At 41.6% G+C, this 21,897-nt stretch overlaps 1 protein-coding gene across 1 annotated transcript in view; it reads right to left on the bottom strand.

Moving 5' to 3' along the window:
• The window catches only part of adamts18 (ADAM metallopeptidase with thrombospondin type 1 motif, 18), a 57,057-nt gene that overhangs the window by 7,095 nt on the left and 28,065 nt on the right, over nt 1–21,897 (bottom strand). Inside the window, exons 13-18 of the mRNA XM_062393005.1 lie at nt 20,195–20,367; nt 19,075–19,205; nt 17,103–17,226; nt 16,583–16,827; nt 8,082–8,202; nt 5,234–5,360 (exon numbers count right to left, since the gene is read on the bottom strand). Of these exons, the coding sequence (XP_062248989.1) occupies nt 5,234–5,360; nt 8,082–8,202; nt 16,583–16,827; nt 17,103–17,226; nt 19,075–19,205; nt 20,195–20,367 (921 nt within the window). The remainder of the gene's footprint in view (nt 1–5,233; nt 5,361–8,081; nt 8,203–16,582; nt 16,828–17,102; nt 17,227–19,074; nt 19,206–20,194; nt 20,368–21,897) is intronic.

Raw genomic sequence — 21,897 nt, forward strand, 5'->3', positions numbered from 1 at the left:
TTAAATTTCCCAACTCTAATCTGCTGTACTTCTTTTAGGTCCAAACAAACCCACAGCACACAATTTCACCCTAAATTACCAGTGAGTGCCATCAACATCACTTAGTATCATTTAAAGCTCCAAACAGTGAACGCTCTGGGGTCTTCCCTTTCTGCTCTATTAAAACTTGGAACTGCTACTTTTAAAATACGCACAATATTTTCACATATTGATCTAAGTCATTGGTCAAAGTGATATTTAACGACATACAAAGAAAATACACAAGCCGAAATATATATACCCATATCCATCCATCTCTCTCAGTACTATTCGTATCTGAAAGTAAACACGGAAACCATATTGTATAAACAGCTCTCCATTACAGTGGTCCCAGGGCTACATAGCCAACCGCAATATACAATATGAAATAAGGCCACAGACAGATGTGGTCAACAATCCTTCAGTTCTCTCCTCTGTCCATTTCATTCCTCTTTTTTGTACGTTTTTCACCTGTTCATGCTTTTATTTCTCCGGTCTATCCTTTCAGTTCATCGTACTTTTACCTCTCCTCTCCCTGCGTGTCTCTGAAATCCTGCTTTGCCACTGATGAAAGCCTACTGCTGCTGCGAAAATAGCTTCTGTCTTGGCATCGGCTCTGACTGGGGGGAGATTACAGCAAATGAGTGGTTTGACAACCACAGGCTTAGAAGAGGGACGTGGAGAGATGGGCAGATGGCTCAGTCCAATTCTGGGACGACATGCCACCGCAAAGACCATTCCTCCACGCCTGCCCGACCTGCTGCAGGGGAAGAAAAATGCTTTCATTCTCCTTCAAATGCCGCAGACAAAACTGCAATTTGGCAAGAGGGGAAGATGTGAACCATCGGGACCTGAAAGCCTCGGTTTGGGATTTTTGGCTCTGGGACTGTTTGCTTTTTTTTTTGCCCAGGCTTATAAATACCAATATATCATTAGGGGAAAGTGGCTGAAGTGCCACTCTGCTTCGCTGCAAACCACCACTGACCCAGCTGTAATTTGTATCTCTTAAAGGTTACACTACCTGACATATTTTGAGGTGGAAGGTTGCAATTCTGCAGGAGAGGCTCTGGAAAGCTCCATCTATTCTTAAACTAATATTCAGTGTGATTGTAGGTTTTTCTTGAGTAATTTGACAGAACCCAAAATGATTGTTCTTACAAATCCTTTTAAAAATTGGTGGAGTTTGGTGAAATTTACCATCTGTACTAATTTTAATTGCATACTCAGCCCTGCTCTCTTTTCTTTTAAAGTAAAGTCATTCAGTTATATTCCTTCCTTCATTACATTGTTGGTATTCCATGATGTCTTACTGTGACAATTCAACACATCTGCTCTGAAAAAGGCCTGTTAATAGTTCAAATGTAAACCTGGGACAGTATTTATTAAACTGCTGCAGGTGAAATGTTAGATTTCTGAGACAGAAACTTGTAAAACCAAACTTAAGATCTTCTTTTTAACATGCATGAGAGGCCTTGGGGGCTCTGCTCCGTCGGTTCCAGTAGTTTGCAGAACAGAAACAGAGGCGCGCAAACACTGTCTGAAACATGCTACTCAACAATGTGTCATCCAAATATGTGTTATTCAGAATTGTGTCGTTAAATTGTTGAAGCTGTTGCTGTCTACAATGCCATGAGCTCTCTTTTAAAAAAAATATTGATTTCGTTTGATTTTGTGACAACAGTGCAAACAATGGTTTGATTTGCAAACTTTAGTTCCTGCTATGCTGTTGCCTGTGTGGTACTCAAGCATTTCTCTGACCCCATCTACCAGCTGCAGAATCATTTCCTTCGCTTTTTTTCCACCTGTGTAAATTTTACTACAAGTATAAATTGTTATGTTGGGAATATACATATTTAATATAAATATAAAATAAATGTGACAAAAGTTACATGTGTTTTTACCATGTCGTTACATCTTTTTCTTCATGTGGTCATTCAAGAGCTGCTCTTTAACTTTGCTGTGAGTAGAAGTCACATTATAAATGCATCTCATTCTTCACTTTTAACAAAGAAATATTTGACTTGCAAGTTGGCTCTTTAAAGCATTCTTCAGTTTGACTCTCTAATAAACAAAGGCTCTGGTCAGCATCGTCTGCACACTTCCTTTGTCTCTCTTTTTCTGCTCATCTTCTCTGGCACAGGTACAATGTGCCTCGCTAGTGTCCATCTATGCTGCTGCGTGTTGACACGCAGAGAAATCACCAGCCTGTGGAAAGCGAGTCTACAGATGGCCGTTGCCACGAGAAAGAGCAAAGTAACTTCAAACAGCAGAGATGGAGCTCCAGAGGAGGTAGATAGAGAGGTTGTAGAAACTGGTGAAGGGGGCTGGGAAGTGGACAAAGCAAGACAGGACACAAACTTCTATGAAATATGACTTCTGACTGCAAGCTGAGCTGGAGGATTGAACTGACGCCTTTAAATTCTCCTCGCATCCCTGTTTTATGCTCAGGAAGTGCTTCAACGCTACAGACAGACACCAATATGTTGAGTGACAGTTTAAAACGGGTCTAAAGCGTGAGGGGGTAGATGGGAGTGAAGGAGGGGGGGTTTGACTGCCTCTGCATGGCTAGACTGGCCGGGCCCTGTGGGAATCTCGCCGTCTCTGCGCAATAAAACATGGACAGGCCTGTCAGCACCCGAGATACACGCTGCAGAGATAAGCAGGCATTTTCACATTCCCCCCTCACACACACACACACAAGCACGCCGAACCACGTACGCACGCACACACTCCCGCCTCATTGACGATTTTTCTCTTCTCTGCTGGGCTCTTGAATGCATGCGTGGCCATACATCCCGGAGGTCTTAATGCTGTCATTAAAGCTTTCAATTCCGCTCAACCGACTCAACTGTCTTCCTGTGCAGAGCCCATGAATTGGCTTGTACACATAAGAAGACGAGAAACGGTGTCAGCTATTGAGTAATAAACACAGCTTTATTTCCCTGGATGAACAACCTGATGCTATTTATCTGGACTATACCACTGCCTTCACTCAGAAAAGGAGGGGGGATTTCAGGACATCAGCAAAGAGGCTGTTTAATACCTTTCGGCGAGATAAGAGAAATGGTATGCCCGAGATTAGGGGCAGGAAATGCCCTCTCGGGTGGTGGGAAACTTGGTGAGAAACAGAGGCATTATGTTGGAGGCGTAACCGATAGTTGTCTGACTTGTCCAACACTGGACAAAGTTTGGTCTGGACTTTTTGAAGCTTGGCTGATGGCGGACGAGAATGACAAATTCATTAAGATCAGACATAAGCTTCTTGTGTTTATATATTTACCTCAAGGTTTGAGTATTTCAACATCATACATAAAAAAAACTTGTGTGGATATGAACTGTAAATGTGCATGCTGCCATGTATGTGTGTGTGTGTGTGTGTGTGTGTGTGTGTGTGTACACTCTGACTACACTCAGGTCCCTGCCTGTTCTTTGGAGCAGCGCTGTAAATCCAGTTAGCTCCAGTTCCCTCAGCCAAAGGCCTACATAGGAGAGGGGCCATTTATTCAGTGTCATTGCAACTTGTGACTCTGCTGCACTTCAGCCTGGTTTCCTCCTTCGCTTTCTGCACTGGCCTGAATGCTCAAGCCTCCCTTAGAAGTGCCATTAAGTACAACGTCTAGACAACCGAGTTAAAACACGGATTTTGCTGCAAGTCATGCAGCGTTTGGCTGAAAACATACAAGAGGGATGATATTCACAGAAAGCAACAATCACGCTGAATTGGCTCTGATGTCTCCCTCGTTCCCTTCGGCCTTGTCTTTCTTTGTTTTTCTCTCTCCTTGCATATTCTCAAGTGTTCGCTTGAGTGAAAGATCCACTGCAGACCTGGAACCATCATCCTGTATTTACAAAACAGTCAACCATTTTGTCGAACTTTACGTCTGGGGATTCCAGGAGAGGGCAACCTTTCCTGGGCCCTGGGTCAAGAGAGGGCCTATATCAACTTCAAATAAATTTGTCAAAAATATGTAGTTATGAAAAAATGTATAATGTATTTGTGAGGCATATAAAACTACATTTCTATCTTCCCTAATTGTCCTTGACATAGTTGTCGAATACAATTTCCCTTTCCTTACCTATAATGTAAAAAAAACGATTTGGTCCATTACGCAAAAGTCAAAACTGTGACGTACAGTAATGGGCGTCGGCCTTTAGAGATCATCTTGGCTCGGACATGAGACACACAGACACAGATTTTAGAAATAGAGGTCGAAAGTCCATATTCCAAAAACAGAACTCCACCCATCTAAGAAATGTTTTGACCATAACCTCCAACCAAAGTAGAGAACTACATTTTTTGCCAAATGCTAACACCAGCATGCTCAGTGTGACAATAACAGACGTCCATATAAAGATTGACAATAGTGTTTGTGGGATTAAAGTGCAATATCGAGGTCTTACAGTTACACACTCTCCTTTTGTCACTCCCTACCACTCAGCTGTCGATGAAGACGTTTCACCCCATTTTCATTGCATCAAACAATTAATCACAACTATACACATTTTTGCTGTTTTGCTTCCTACACCCTTGTCTGAAGGGTGTAGGGTTGGCAACACACATCCCCCACATGTGCACTGTAAACTTATAATGCCATTTACATGTCATTCTAAATTAAATGCTACTTATGCTAATAACGACAGTGAGCATTGCTTTCTGACCTCTGCTTAATCTAGAGCTGAGAGCACAAGGCTGATATTCCTTTTAAAAAGTGAATGGTGTTTAAAATAGGTGTCCCTAACTAAAGTTACAAATAATAAAAAATGTCGTTTTATGCGGTGTTATTAACATGGGTCTAATGCTGAGACAGAAATAGAGCTGGAGAAAACCCTGCAATGCAATAAGTAGAGACTGATTCAAGAGTTTTTTTCTTGTGTTTTCTCAAAAAGGGAAAAGGAAAAAAAGATGAGAAATTAGAGAGTGAGCAAAGAAGAGAGGAGCAAGTAGAACACAGGCAGAGCTGAGTGGTGGCTGACCACAGCAAATGGACCACAGGCAGTCTCTAGACTGCTAAACCACTGTGTGTGTGTGTGTGTGTGTGTGTGTGTGTGTGCGTGTGTCTGTGTTCGCACGTGCGAATGCCTATAATATAAACAGTGCCTGGAAATTTGGCAACATAAACATACACGCCACAGATGTCCTGACCCCCCCCCCCCACACACACACACACAAACACACACACACACACACACACAAAAACACTCCAGCAGCACTTACTATGAAGGGCAGGGCTGTGTGTTGCAGAGGTGGGAGCCCAGTGTTGGTCTGGAGAGCGGATTACACATGGTGGAGTTGACCTGAACTTTCTGGTCCTGCAGACAGATCGCCTTAGTGGAGATACGACCTGATTGAAGAATAGATGCCAAAGAGACAGAGTTGATTTAGTTGATTCAGTCTATTTTAATATTCAGTTACATTTAGTAAATGTCAGGGATCAAAATCTCTGTGCTCAGTCCGTTTGTCTGTCATTAAACAAGCTTGGGTGGAATTTGGTGACTTGTCAGAACACAAACGCATAAATGGAATAAGAAGAGTCCTGGACTTTGTCTCTGTGCTTCAATATGATAGATGGGCTCTGAAATGTCCAAGTCTTCACTGATACTATAGAATAAAGAATTATTTTTTTTTCAGATTATGTTTTATCCATAATGCCCACATGGTATGAGGCGAGAAAACATGAATACATCTAAATCCTTGTAGCAATTTGGTCAAATTTATTTAATTTATATTAATTTCAATTAAAGCAGGAAAAATGGATGCTGAATTCCAGCTATGAACAAAGAATGGTCTAACTAAAGTAAGTCTTTATAAAAAAGAGGTTCAAATTACTTTTGTGGACATCTGTCTCTCTGTACATATACTGTATCACATCCCAAAACTAAAATGTCTTATAATGTCTTCAATGGAGGAGTTTAATTTATTCTTTTTCATAACTAGTCTCTGCTAATTCCTGCAATTAAACCTGTGGAAGAAATTATTATCTATGATTGCAGTACTAAGGGGATGATTGTATAATATATAATGCCATTGGCTTACATTAGGTTTAAATTAATCCTCATTATCTAAACTGGAAGCATGGAGGGCATATTTAAAAGGGGACATATTAAATAAGAAGTGGAACATAGCCTGTGAGGAGGCTCAGACACAAACAGCCAGCACTAATTTAAAACTACTTCAATATAATTGGTTGATGTGGCTTGAGAGTATGTTATCTGTTAAACTGAATTAATATAACTACTATTTCTGTTATTATGTTTTCAATGTTATGAACCCCAAGGAACTTTAATACATTATATAAAGGGGTGACACAAAATGTGGACATTCAGTTGTTCAACCAAACTCCAAGATGATATTGCAAAGAAACAATGAATCACAAATGTTTTCATTTTGGTAAATAACATGCATAACAAATGACAGCTTTTAACTGTAACCAAACATAACTGTGCTTGGATCAGAAATATGGTGTAAGGCATGTCGAGAAAGAAACTAACATGACAAACAAATGGGATGTTTACAAGTGAATCTGGAAAACATTTAATAATTGAATAAATTGTGCAAGGAGATCTTCACCAGGAGGACAACTGAGGACAAACCCACTTAAAGAACCAACGTGGTGGTAAACCCAGAGGGGGTGGAGGCATGATTTATAAAGTCGTTGCAATGATGTCAGTTTTTGTTTATGTTTATCTTTACTTTGTTAGAGGTACCATTGATTGATCTTGTAATGTGTTTTAGGTTAAAATTTGGCTCTAAACGTAAGGGAGATTTAAAGAGAGTATGAGAGTGTGTGAACTTGCAACATGATAATGCTGACGTCTGTATAATGAAAACTCAATGAAGACATTGTTGAAAAGGAACAGACAGACACACACACACACACACACAGGGGTTGCTGAGAGTCTTTTGGGATGAACACAGTCTGAATTTCTCAGGTGACAAAGGTGCTTTTCATTAGCCTCAACACACACTTCCTGAACACACAGTAGCAGAGGGACATGTACAATACAATACAAAAAACACACACACACACAAAGAAACAGATTGAATCACATCCACTGACATGAACATGCACGTTTCTATCTGTCTTATATTGTATCTGACCACTCACTGTTACTGTTGTACTGTCTGTCACGCACACAGTTTACTACTGTGGTGGATGAACCACTTTGTAGTTTTTGAAACAATGCGTCCTATTTTTAGGACAGAGACAGATTGAAAGACTGTGAATTTAACCTGATGAAATGGTAGAAGACCATGTTGGTCATCTAGTGTTCATACCTGATCTAAATGTCTAAATGAAGCTGGAGGTAAAACCCTGCTGTCAAAGAGAATAGTTAACCCATTTATATTTGGGTGTTGTGATGTACAGTACATTCTAAGACTGTCTCTCCAGGAAGACATTCAGAGTTGTACACATGCACTGATGATATTCCAATGTCAACCTGTTTGAAGAGTAGATGTGTTGTGATGGTAAATCTGACTATATTTACTATCTTATTTCTTATTAGCAACATTGACTGGAGTTGCTTGAGTATAAAGGTACAATTAAAAGCCGAACAGAGCAACTTATATTTATGCTGTAGGTAGTAAACTTGTTATGACTGTTCACACTACACGATTTTTAGTGGCCGATGAGCATCAGAAGTTAATCGTGATTCTTTTGGGATCAAATAGTAGTTTGGAGCCCAGCCACACTGGTCGGGGGGTTACTCTTCAGTCGTGTAGTGTGGACGACTGCAAGACTACTGATCACACTACAGCAAGTTACGCAGTGTGAACTGCCCTGAGATCTGACGACTTCTGCAGTTGTGTTGTATGATATTGGAATTAGCCACTCTTGCTTTAGTTGAAAGAGATAAACACAACGTTTCCGTTCCTTGCACTTTTGTTCTTTGTTTCTGGATTTAAAAATAAACATAACCCTTTTTATGCATTGCTATGTTTGCTTAGCTATGATTGGACATCACTGCTGAAGGCTGGGGTTTAGCAAAAGTTCAGTTGCTATATGAAAACATACAGACACTCGGACAATCTTGTATTGGCCGACATTCAAACAAAGTCTCACCTCCAGCGCACAGAGAAGAGCAGTCCGAGCGCACCACACCCCAGCTGTAGTCAGGTTTCCTCTCGGTGCGAGGCAGAGTGTACTCCCACACCACACCTGGGTTCTTCCCCTGCAGGAGGATCTGTCAGGCAAGGGCACAGTCAGTCAGAAAGTTGTCACATTTTAAGCTTCATTTATGCCGAGAAAGCATCACATATTCAAATGTTCATCATAAACTGGGAGTCCAGTCATCACTTTTCCCTGGCTGCCTAAGCAAGTCATATGAGTCACATATTCCTCCCCCAAAGTCACCAGAAGAAAGATACAAGAGAATTGCCTGTTCAAACATCAATCAATAGATTCTCTAGGACTTATCAATGCTCAACAATAATACTTAACAAGGATTTTGCTTGAGAACAACTAACTGGTGGTTGTCCGTGAACTTATTCTCTCTTATTGTTCCATCTGCAACAAATAACAGACTTGATAAATCCTAATTTTTCTGACAATTTACTCTTACTAGTATTGTCAATTTTTTACAGGAAACAATAACACATCCCTTGTACAATATTCTAGAGGGCAGTCTGAGGAACCGTTTCAGCTCTAATCTTGTGTATCTCTAATCCTGGATAGTATAAAGTCCGCCACACTGTCGGGACCACATGCAGTTGGATGTATACCCTCTCTGAGCCATTCTGTCATTGGATGGACTCCATGAATCCTCACAGTAGGTCCACAATGTATCAACAAAAATGTACAAGGCAGAAGTGAGTCAAAAGACCAGAAGAAAGGTAAGACCATTCACAGTGTGGGGGCCTCATTCAACCATTAGGCTCCCACTGAGCCATTGGAGCTACTACCTACTAACCAGAAAACTTTGAGCAGCGCTTTGTTCCAATTTCTCGTCCAAACTGGCTCCTTGACACCACATCCTTTATACTGGCTGGTGAGGCTGAGTAACCTTTTCAGTGCAGGAGATTTATTTGGATATCCAAGTCGAGCACAGACAAATGGATGAATGACAGCAGATTTGCCCATTACAGGAGAAGCATCAGGCTTTCATTAAAACAACCCTGTGAGGATTCGGTGAAGAAGGCTCATTTACATAGTCGGCTCATGGTGTGTCATTATAAAACATTTCAAAACACTGCACTGAGATTGTCTTCAGTAACTGTCTCTTTCACATCCTACCTAAATTTAATTCAGTTTAGGTGGTTATAAATCCTCAATCCATTAGGTAAATTATATTTAGTCCAACAGTCAACATCCATTCCAACACCTGACAAGCATACCAGTCTATCAGCATCTGAACTAATGAGCTTTGACAAGTGTATTTTCTTTGGGTTTATCCTTCAGTACCAGGGATTCTGCCATCAACCCTCCGTCTTTGGGAAGCCAAGCAACCTCTGGGCTCAATCCACATACAACAGGCCCCGGGGTACCTCTAATGACTGGACCAGTCACTTTGCACTGCTTGTTAACTGTTTCATGTGTATGGTCAGTCGAGGTGAAGTGAGAGATGCTTAGCAGGAGAGGGTAAAACGGGGGCTTCAAAGTGCAAGACATGACTCCCCTGAGTGAAATGTATGAGGCAGGATGATTGAGGTAAAGAAGGACAGGTGCACGCCAGTGCTGTAGAAATGCTTGTTTATTCTCTTACCTGCAGGGTTGACAAACAAAATCCAACAAATGCTTGAGATTCCAAATGTTTATATTCCTGAGTGCTAGCTCGCACTCTTCTTAAGTGCTTTTGTTAAGATAGTGCTACATTTGTTGTCACATTACTGCCACCAATTGTGTCGGTGGAACACAATTTTGCTTGTGTGTGCGTCCATGTCGATGATGCTAACAAAACAAGGGCTCACTCATAAAACATCCAACTCAAACATCCATGTTGTCCATTTTAGCAGCACCAGGCCACCTCTGTCCATCTCCGCCACATTACCAACGTGCTCTTGGCACTAAGCCAAAAGTCAAATCATGGTTTATTCTTCAGTGTCTCAGACTATGTCCCCTTCAAGCACTATGTCTTGCCAACATTGACAAAACTGTGGCCTCTACCAAACTGCAGGGTCCAAAAACACTTTTACACCCACGCTTCCATTTTTTGCTGCCACCCACCACAGCCAAACCCAATCCCACTGCCACGAAACAACTGCCGCCACTAACCACACCAGGACGTTATGTTTATCCAAGGAAACCAACTCTTACTCTCAAAGTTCCTTCTCCTTTGCCAAACAACATCCAGTGATGTGCACACCAGCAGTTTTAAAAACAACATTCAGCCTCTTGTTTCTATTGAATAGAGGACCCACACAACCTTGAAGCCTTGAAGCTTTTAAATAACTGAGCTCCCTTACCTAAGCCATCCACAATGGAACCCTAAACCCAAGCAACCACAGCGTGAACACCATCTGCCAGGACAGACACAGACTTTCAAACAATAATTTTGTACGTGTACAACCCTGTCCCCTCTCCACTTCTATAGTCTGGTACAAGTGAGGCAGACGCATAAAAACTATTAAGAGCAGAGAGGAATAACCTACCTATGCATGTTGCAAACCAAAATCCCACAACCTCCTGCAATCACTTAAATATCAACAGTGACTTTATGGAGCTTGCACTGGCCTTATTATTCCCCTGGAGTCAGAAAAAAACAGCAACAGCACCAACAAACTTCCTTGATATTAGTCACGCTCAAACCACATAAAAATCAATCTATGCTCCACAGCTAGAAAATAAATTAACCTCATCTGAGAAGACGACACAAACTACTGTCAGTGGAAATAGTTAGTGGAGAACGAGTGCAACAGTGACCTCTGAAAGTAAATGTCAATGTTTGATAATAGATTATACTTCACATCTGATCTAAACATGAAAACACACAAGTGTGACTTTTTTTTCTTCTGCAAGATAGGATTTATTGCTGAAGCATTTTTTTATAGCTCGATCATGGTCTGAGAATTCATATCACTTGGCCAGAGCTTGAGTGGCAAAAGGACAGAGGGCCGAGGGTGCTTAAGTGTTTTTGTCCATTCTGCAATCACATCTCCAATAGTTCCTCAATGTTAGACACGTAGAACACTCTTTTGGATAGAGCTACAATCGTAGTAGGCCAAAGGTTCAGTCAGACACACTCAACGTCAAAGGAGTGACCTTTGATAGCAAATGGTTACACTGAGATTTGGCAGTAGAAGCTCTGCTCTTGATGAATCCACAGCAACAGGCTGGAGCATCAGAATATAATGTCAGCAATAAACAGCGGATTGAATGTGATTGGACGTTATGCAGTTGGGAATAATCCATCATTGTGCAATCAATGATGGATTTTTTTAAAGTTCAATATATATATAAACACACAGTGTATATGTCAATATAATGCTTATGCAGTGAGTAGTACACACATAATTGATTGACCTCAGGTTTGGAAAATGTTATGGGGTTTATCAAGTGTTTGTCTTTCTCTGCTCATAAAGACGAGTTTACAACCCCAACCTTCAATCAGGAGCTAAAATCAGTCTAAACTTCAAAATAAATCCTAATATTATGTTTAATGTAATACTTACTGATATCGACTGTTGTGAAAATCTACATATTTATATAATTTGGGGTTAAATTGCCCAGCCCCATAGAAATGTGACTGAGCAGATTACAATTGCAAGTCAGGCTGCTGATTAAAATATTTTTGTAATATTTAATCATGGTTAGCTTCTGACTTTTCAGATGAAACAGACTTTTTCGCTGACTTTTGACTAAAAAGTCCCACTAGTCAGATTTATTATATTTGTGTCTTTATGTAAAAAAACAAACACATGAATGAGTAAGAAAGACTGCTGCACCACTCAATCGCCTAAAATATACTTCAGACCACAGGGTATCTTAGTTTTCACAACTCAGTCGACAGACCACTCATCAGGTCAGGTGAGATTATGATGGATTTACAATGTTGCAGACACCCACTACTCATGTTGACACACAATGCTTTGCCCTTGACTAGCAAAACACTGCCTCACAAGGAGGCCAATCCAGTGGGAATAATCCTCCTTGGTGTCGGCTGAGACCTCCAGAGACAGCAATGTGTCTGCTCTGACCTCCTGCTCCTGTGGACTGCCCCCCCCCAACCAGCAGAGCAGCTGTGCAGATGTGAACACCTTGTCACAGTTTACGCTCACACTCCTCAACATTAGTTTTTCTTTGAGTGTTTCAAGCTGAGTGAGGGTCTGGGAGTGATCAGTGTGTGTACCCTCCCCTTTTGTGCTCTCTCTCTCTCTCTCTCTCTCTCTCTCTCTCTCTCTCTCTCTCTCTCTCTCTCTCTCTCTCTCTCTCTCTCTCTCTTCCTCTCTGTGACAGCGCCAGTTAAGTAGAATGTGTGAAACAGATGAAGATCAGCAGTTAAGTAAAGGAAGAAAAAAAAAGCATTTTCATTTAGTTGAAATCCCACTGCCCTGGCCTTAACTTCTCACATCCAAAGAGTTCAATTGCAGAATTCTTAATCTTTTAATCTTGCTCTCCTCCCCCTTCTCTCTCTCTCTCTCTCTCTCTCTCTCTCTCTCTCTCTCTCTCTCTCTCTCCTCTCTCTCCCTCTCTCCCCGTCTTTCTATCAACCTCTTTCTCCTTTTTGTAATTACAGGACATACTTATAGAGATTATAGGCCGTGTCATCTGCAGATCAGCAGCATGCCACCGCTGAGTCCTCTGCCGGAAAGATGTATGACTTGGACACCCAGAACAGCACGAGGTTAAGCACAATCCTCTCTTTAAAGGATAATTTAGAATTTAGGATTCATGTGTGTGGTTTGGGTCAATGTTTCTACTGGTTATGAAAACACTGTGATTGGATCTTGGAACACAGTGGCATCGCTACAACAGGAATGGGGTAAAAATACAAGCCAATAGTTTAGATTATCAACAGATTGAGCTACCGCATTTGGAGGTAAAACTTAAAGTGCCTGCTCCAAAATTATAATCCCCTCATTGCACTTGAAAAACCCCAGATTGTGTTTCTTTCCTTGTCTGACTTCTTTTCAGTAACATGGCCATGGTCCTCTATCTCAGGAATTGTCTTTTCAATAATGGTGCCACAGGCTTGAGCCGGCTTCAGTGTTATTTTACAGTTCAACAGCCCATCAATGCTTTTCAACTATCAGCCATTGACCAATCATGGAAACTAATGGCAGATGTTTAAAAACATGTTTTAGAATAGAAACCTGGAGTAATGGAATTACCTTCTGTAATATGTAGTATAAGATTAAGTATGTATATTTTTCTACAATAAATATAAAAGGTTACCACTGGACACATTGTGTTTTTTTCCACTGGCTGGCAACCCCATATCCTTGAGGGAAGATCTGACGAATATTGGAACATCTTGCAAACTTATTAATGCCACTAAACACAAAGTGCAGCTTAAGGTTGATTACTAGTCACTAGTTTTGCAGATATTGAATCATAAATCAATAGTATTGACCCCGGGTCTGGGAGCTATGGATTTCTGTACAAAATGTTGTACTTGTCCGTCTAGAACAGGGGTCTTCAACGTTTTAAAGGCCAAGGACCCCCAAATGGTGGAAAGATGGAGCTGGGACCCATACTATATATATATTGTATAAAATTGTGATTTATATTAAACTGGGCTTAGTGCCATGTATAAACATAGCTACCCTGTTATTGTGCATTCAGTACTAAGCTATTCAAATATTACACGGGTTCATATGTTCATGTTTTTAATTTAAACATGTGCAAGGGTGGCCATGCCACTGCCATTTATAAGCATACATCTTGCATACAACACTGAGCTATTAAGTTATTCACAGATTCATGTTTTTATCTTAAACATGCATGTAGAAGAGACAGTGAATCCTCAAGCCATCTGTGGATGGCACACATACTCCTACATTAGTGAGATGTCGAAACCCTGATGGGTAGCAAAAAACTTATCTAACCTTGGACAGATGGATGTTGTCAGGCAGAGGGTCAAATCAGCCCTACAATATGTTGGATGCATGTTAATGTGTATTTAAAGACATTTAAATTTGTGGGAAAAAAATTGGCTCGAAAATAAATAAAAAATTATAACAAATTAAAAAAATTGTCTAATCAACCAAAGAATTTTCAACCCCCCTGCAGTTCCTCCGCGGACCCCCTGTTGAAGACCTCTGGTCTAGAAGATATTTGTTTCTTTTCTGACAGACATTCCCAATACTACAGCCAGCACAGCTTAAAAAATGAAATATACTGAAATGTTATAAAAGTGGCTAAAAAAGATTAAGAATGACATCACACAACCTCTTCAGGGCATGACAATATTAAATGATGGTTAAGTCTCCATCTCTGCATCGCGCATAAGGACACACCGTAAGAATGGACTGTTCAATTGCCAACTACAGCAAGGACTCGAGGCTAAACTGCCCACAAACAGAAGCCTCTTTACTAAAATAACTCCAAAAAAATTCCTGATTGTCAAAAAAGTGACCAGCCAAGGAAATATCACAGTCCTCCTGGATCTACAGGCCGATCATTCTTCCTCTGACCGCAGGACTTCAGCAGCACGAGGGACTGAGGGAGGACTCGCTTTTATATGACTATCACTTTGCTCCATCATGGAGGGAGATGAAACAAATGTCACCTGGTTTCCACTTATGTTGCCATGGCTACAGGTCAGAGTTCAGGAGAAAATAAATACTTTCGCTGACACAGCTATTTGTCGATTAGAAGTTCTGCTGTCAGGAGGATACGCCTGCCCAGGATCCAATTCTGCTGTTTTTAAGACTCGTCCAAACCTCCAACCTTTTCTGGTTTCTGAGACGCAACTGATTACATACATGGGGCAAAAAAACTAATAACAATCAGCTCATCAATCTCCACCTATAATATGCATACATCTCTCTCTGTGCAGCCTTCTGATTTTATACCTTCCATGCGTGCCTCTGAAGGCCAGCTGACGGCCAGGGATTTTACTTGCTCTCTTAGCTTCAAATCACATGGCTGGAACTAAGCGCTTTTGAGGTCAGTGGCCAGGGGGGCCACAGCCATGCCTTTGAATATGTGTACATGGACAAACACGTGACTGTGTTTACACTGGGGCTGGCAGTACCAAGAGCTTCTGCCATGTGAGACTGATCTGAATAGTGAAAGTGGCACAAAGGCTGATTTGGTCTAATTGTGCCACATCTCCCTCTCTAATGTGTGAATATCACCAACATCATAGTTATTCTTAAAGCGTTAGTTCAAGCAAACTACAATGGACATACTGTATTTTCCCACTTGCCTTGATTAACCTTACCCTGAAGGTTTTCTGCTGATTTTGCCTTTTACTTTACAGAAACACTGAACCAATTAAGCTGAATAATCACAGATCTTGTGTTTTCATTGGAAAAATTAATTAATACAAATGTTTTTCTGTTTTCCAGCCATTAAGCTTTATGATCAATTCATTCATAAAGGAGGAGAGTGGGAACCGACCGAAGGGAGGTCCTGTTTAGTTATTAGATCAGTTTGAATTTGAGCCGTCACATAAACCATTTTCAGACAGGACCCCCTGAGGATTTTCACACAATTGGCTCTGGACCTTCTGCGGAGTTTGCCTTTCACATATGAGCAACGCAGCAGGAGATACTCCACTGAGACGTATTCACAACGACACCAAAATCTGGAGAGGGTCAGGTGAGGGGTGGCACCACAGGCGGAGGCAGGACATAATGTATGAAGTCTGCTGCGGAAATCACTTGTTTTTTTTAAAGCACATTGACACCGGCGTGTGCCCTTATCACCAAAAGCTCTCTTGACATCCTGGTCTCTGCATTCTACATGTGTGGCATCGCTTCTTCCTCCTGGGCTAATTGTCTCCTTTTGCTTTTTCTCAGTTTTGCGTCCATCACGTTAGAATCAAATACTCTACAGATTTTGTTGTGGTCAAGGATTAACTACTTTCTACGAAAAGAGAATTGTGCCCTAAAAAAAGTGATTTATGGTGTGAACACAGACTGGGAATACAAAGGTTTACAGCAAGCTCCAACTAATGTCTGTAGAGTAGGTTGGGCAAATAAATGCTAACTTATAAAAATATATATTTACTGTGGATTTAGAAATATAGACACAGTTAATTCTCGATAATCCACCGATTTCACTCTCTTCTGAAATATTACACCCTGAAAACTACTGACTGTGTCCCCTGTGTGAACTAACAATGTAAACGGTTAAGACTGTGATATGATGTGAATCTTTTCACCTGGTCCCTCTCAAAGATGACAGGACAGGCTGATTGAACCTTTGAAACCTTTAAGTTTGTTTCTAATGCCCTCCCACACCACCCACTCATCCACACATCATGCCTGACGTAACCAAGCACCCAACACAATTAATCCCCCACAGAAGCATTGCAGACAGCTACAAACACCCCTGTTCGCCCTACCACCCAAGCCTCTTTTTTCATCTAAGCCTCGTCATGTTCAGACATTTAAAAAAAAGGGACCCTGTCATTGTCAATTGCCACAAACGGACGTCACCAGAGAGCGGCGGCTTACTTCAAACACTAGCGTCTCATTAGTAGGTCCAGCAGCATACAGGCTCTCCGGCTTGTTAAAAGAGCGCTGGTAGTCGAACACAGTTCCGCCCAAGTGGAACTTTCCTGGCCAGTCTACGGTCCAGTCCCCGGTCAGGTAGTACTTCCTTTTGAGGGAGCGCACGGCCAAGTAGCTGGTGGAGACCTCCATTTCCTGAACGTGAATGCTTCGTGCCCCAGCTGGAACTGTTACCATAGAGTAATACTCTGATGGGGAAAAAGAAGGGAGGAAAGTCAAGGCTGAATCCTGCTTAGATATTTGTTCATCACTGTTGTCCTTGAAATTTCTTCAAACCTTATGGAACAGCTCATCACACACACACACACACGCTGTCCTTGCTTTACCCCTTGTATATGTGTGTTACCCCAAATGCATAAAGTGAATCAGACCATACGAGGTTTCTGATTCTGTTTGTCTGCTTAAAATCTCCCTTCGGCTTGAAGAAATGTACAGACTCAGTACAGATAAAGACCAAGATTACCGTTAGCCCTGTGTTGTAGGGTGTATTGTCCCTTGAAGAACTTGCACGTGGAGTTGTCTCCCTTACAGACTCCGCAGGCGTCCAGAGATGCCTTGGAGCCCAGAGTCTGGTCACAGCCCACTGCCTACACACATAAGAACACATGCAAAACAGACACATACCATCAATGCCAGCAGTGCTCCAATAAACAGGTAAGAACTGATTTTTTCTAAAAGTAGCCAGTAGTCAGTGGAATTAACTAATGTGTTCCATCTCTGTTGACATCTGGTGTGTCACATGCGATCCACTGCAGCAGTTAAAATGCTGAGGTGAATTCACGGCTCTGTTCACAAAATGTCTTGTTCCTTGGGCCCTTGTGCATTCTACAAGCAATTAGATGACATCTTGGCAAGAATGACTCCTTAAAGGACAGAGTGTATGACCAACAACATGACTGCTTTTGACAACTTGACAGGTTTTCAACAAATGCCCACTTTAACCCAATTATTTACTTTTTCCAGATGGTAGTTAATAGGGATTACATACCCCAAATGTCCACTGTAATCATATTTTGCACTGCTGTAAAATAAATACAGTAGGTCAAAGAGGAACAAGGGATTTGGTCTTGCATCTTAACACTTGCCTTTGTTTATCTTTGTAAATGAGGTTTAGAGATATAACAGATGCGAGTGTCAAAATCATAGTTGACTCAACAACAAAAAATGACACTGGATTCAGTACTTTGTAGAAGCACATTGTGCATTAATTACAGCTTTTCCTCAAGCTTTGCACACCTGGATTTGAGCCGTTTATCTCATTCTTCCTGGCAGATACTCTCTAGCTCCCTTAGATTGGAAGCATCTGTGAACTGCCATTGTCACGCCTGTACACAGATGTTCTATGGGGTTTAACTCTGGGCTTTGGCTGGGACACTCAAGGACAGACACAGACTTGTCCTAAAACCACTCCAGCTTTATCTTGGCTGTTTGCTTCAGGTCACCAATGTGCTGAAAGTTGGATTGTCGCCCCAGTCTCGGGTCTCATCCATTCTGCTGTCCCCTTTAAGCTGTCTTTCACAGACTGAACATCAGCAGCAGTTGAACTGAGAGCCACTAAATGTTGGACTTTTTTCAATCTGATTCAATGCGTACCCCATAAACTCTCGAGCAAATCAAACAAACAGAAAGTAAACTTGAGTCCTGTTCAGGTCCTAATAACTTCTGTTTTGGTGTTTATTGAAGTTAGTGTAAGTGTAGGCAGGCTAGCGAGGAAGTAGGGTGGAAGGATAACCCGACAGCTCTATTCCTGAATCAGCAGCAGAAATAATGAAAGTATTGGAAACCCTTTATTGTTGCCACTGTTCCTAAACAAATAGGACATACTGCCTTGTTCACTTTAATGGGCTCTCCTTTGTCATTCAGCTTAAACCCAAAATGTTTTCACTTCATCTCTGCTTCACTGTCTGTTTTGCTCTGTGTGAGTGAGTAGGGGCGGGGCTTGACCCTGGGCCTGTGTGTGTGTGTAAACTCCGCCTCGCTTCCATGCTCAGAGGAGAGAAGCAGGCACAACTCGCTGTTTGTGACATTCTCATAAAAACAAACACGCAGGTAAACACAATGGGCAATTTTTCGAGGTCCTGACCTGAAGTTAATATATTGTACGATAAATAGATATAGTAATTATCGTCACAGGCCCTCAAGCCAACATCTTCATTATGGTCTGCTGAGTGTAGATTGATGGACAGAAATAGCAATTTCATCAATTTAAAATAATTTCTTTTGGACAATGGCGTTTGGAGAAAGTAAAGGGCTGAAAATAATGACTCTAAATTGATTGTATATCAGTCACTCAAAAAAAGGTCAAGGAACACGTTTTCTTTCAGCAAAGCTATATCACACACACACACACACACACACACACACACACACACACACACACACACACACACACACACACACACGCACACACACACGTACACACACAGTATATGTACCTCACAGACTCCATCAATGCAGACATCTCCATTGTAATCAGAGCAGGTGGTTCCATCTTTGACCTTGCTGGACATGGCAAAGAAGAAGTCAAAGTCCTCTGCGATGCAGTACAGCATACAGATGTCTTCATCTGCACACAAAATATACAGAACAGTACATACAGGAAGTTAGAATCATTAGAAGTCACAATTCAGTCAAGTTCTACAATGGCCTGCTACTTGTGAAGTTCTAGTGGCTACTGTTCTGCAACCTATTACAGAGAGTATATGCAGCTCCTGCTGAGGCTGAATTGGAAAAGACAGGAACTGACTATGACTGCACCCATGGGTACTCACGTGGGGCAACAGGTTTATTCTGTAGTTCAGATCAGTTATCACAGACAAGTCTCTGCAGCCATCTTTGATTAAAATAAATGACGGTGAAGGTGACTTGGCCCAAGGTCCCAGAAGGCAGTTCAGAATCTGTTCCTCTCTACATCACCTCCCATTCATCAACAGCTTAAACAGGCCTGGGACGACAGCCAAACACACAGCTCTCCTTCATTTCACTCCCTCTCTCCCTCGCTCTGTTCAACAAAGCTGGCCCGCAGGCTTCCTTTTTAAATCTATCCCCACTGTGTCAGAGGGTGCAGGTGGCTACATGTCTCCTATGCACATTACACAGAATGATAGTTTCCTCGAGCTTTTTGGCCCTAATCACTGCAGCAGTAAATAGAGGTTGGCATTACAACTTTATAAGGGAGATTTGGACGAGCCCAGTAGAGCAGGATGCAGAATATAAAAGTTCTAGAGAACTAAGACATGAAGACGCTTGCCCCAAGGAACTGCAATTCTGTGTTTATGTAGTGGGGCTTTGTATTTTAAACAATGAGATTTATTTTCTTTTGCATTTTGTGCCAGGAATACAGTAAATCAAGGGATGTCTTCATAATCCCGAGAAGTAATTTAATATAAATCATTTAATTCACAAAATAATATGCTGTAAATATACTGCAGCTCTTAAAGAAGAATAAATTCACTACATCCTTGTAGCAAATCACACATTTAATATAAATGCACAAAAGGACTAGAAAAACTCTTTCTCTTCTTCTTTTTCGGTCTGATCAACCGATCATCTTACCGTCCACTTTGGTGTAGGGCTTCCATTTGTAGTACCAGCCCCTGAAGGGCTTGCTGTTGTACTCGGCACACTGTTGGGCCCTGAAGTCCACGGCGTTGGGGGAGCATGGCCGAGTGTTACACAGCTGGTTGAGTCGACTGGAGCCAGAGCAAAATTTACCATTGTTCTGTGGCCTGAGCAGAAGAAACGACAGGGAAGAAGAGAAGAAAGAAAAGATTGGGATTACAGATTGGGATTTGATCCATTGGAAACTCTAAATTGACCATAGGTGTAAATGTAAGAGAGAGTGGTTGTTTGTCTCTATATGTTGGGGAGCTGTCGTGGGTATATCCCACCTCTTGCCAAATATCAGCGAGGATAGGCTCCAGCTCCCTGCAAGACCCTCACAGCTTTTGTTACCTTTGGACAGAACAATGCTTGTTTCTTTGTTTCTAGTAAGTAATCTAAAATAAGCTAATCAGCTGTTGCTTCATAATTAGCAGACAGACATGATATGGATTTCCATCCTCTCATTTGATTCTTTAAAAAAGCATCTATTTAAAAAATGTCAATCTTCCTTTTAGCTTCATTAGACACTTTGCCAAAAAATACCCCCAAAATAATTGTGTTGGTTCACCATACTGGACAGTGGTGTCCAAGAAATTATCACTAAGTTTACAGGTGAATTAAACATTAGGATCTCATGTCAGATTTCAGATGCTTTCTAGACTCATGCCTTCCATCCCAGCCACCAACAGAGAAAATTTTGTTTAGCTATTTAGCAAAGTGGCGGCCACAGACAAAGACAAAGACACAGACACACACACACACACACACTGTGGAACCATGCTGATCAAACATGTCTAATAAAAACAACTCACAAAGTTTTACAGTGTAATGGAGGAATTGAAAGAAAAAAAGGGCCTAATTGTAAACACAAGGACCACAAATCATCCAGACACTTGGTTCTTTTGAATGTCCTGTGACACTATTGAATATGTCTGTGTGAAACGAATGCGAGCAACAATCAGAAGCAAAAATGCATTTTGTTGCCTCCCTGCATTTGACTCCAACTGTTCATCCCCTGCGTTCGGACCTGGACTCAATCACAGAGTGACTTAGCTGCCAAGAATGATGGAGCTCCAATGAAGGTGTGTGTGTGTGTGTGTGTGTGTGTGTGTGTGTGTGTGTGTGTGTGTGTGTGTGTGTGTGTAAATCTGCTCTGCGCTGCTCTTGCTTCCCTTGGTGAGGGGGAGATTTGGCCCAGGTTTTCATAGCCCTGATCCTATTAAGACTTAGCGGCAGACAAACGTAGTCCATATGGTAATGTGCTTACGGCAGACCAGTGGGGGACTACCCTGTATACTCCGTCAGTCAAGGCCTTCTGATCAGAGGAGCATAGAAACTGGAGTTTACTTTAGAAAGGAGTTGAATTCAATTCATGGATTATGTACATCTGGCCCGGAGTTTCACAATACTCTCGGCCCTCTGCACCCTTTTGCCTCATCTCCCTAGACCATACATTCTCTGTGCAGCTGTAAATCGACTTCCAACAACAAGACAGAAACCAGATACGACAGGTTTTCGTGTTGTGTATCGGTTATTCTTCTTTCAGTCTCAACACCCAGCTCCAATACAGGACCCTTGAGGAAGCTTTAATGTTCCGTGAGCCTGTTAAATCAGCCTGGCGACAGAAGCTGAGACTGAACTCCTGTAGGTCAGAG

The sequence above is a fragment of the Platichthys flesus genome, chromosome 1 (genome assembly GCF_949316205.1).
Source record: "Platichthys flesus chromosome 1, fPlaFle2.1, whole genome shotgun sequence".
NCBI classification, from domain to species: Eukaryota; Metazoa; Chordata; class Actinopteri; order Pleuronectiformes; family Pleuronectidae; genus Platichthys; species Platichthys flesus.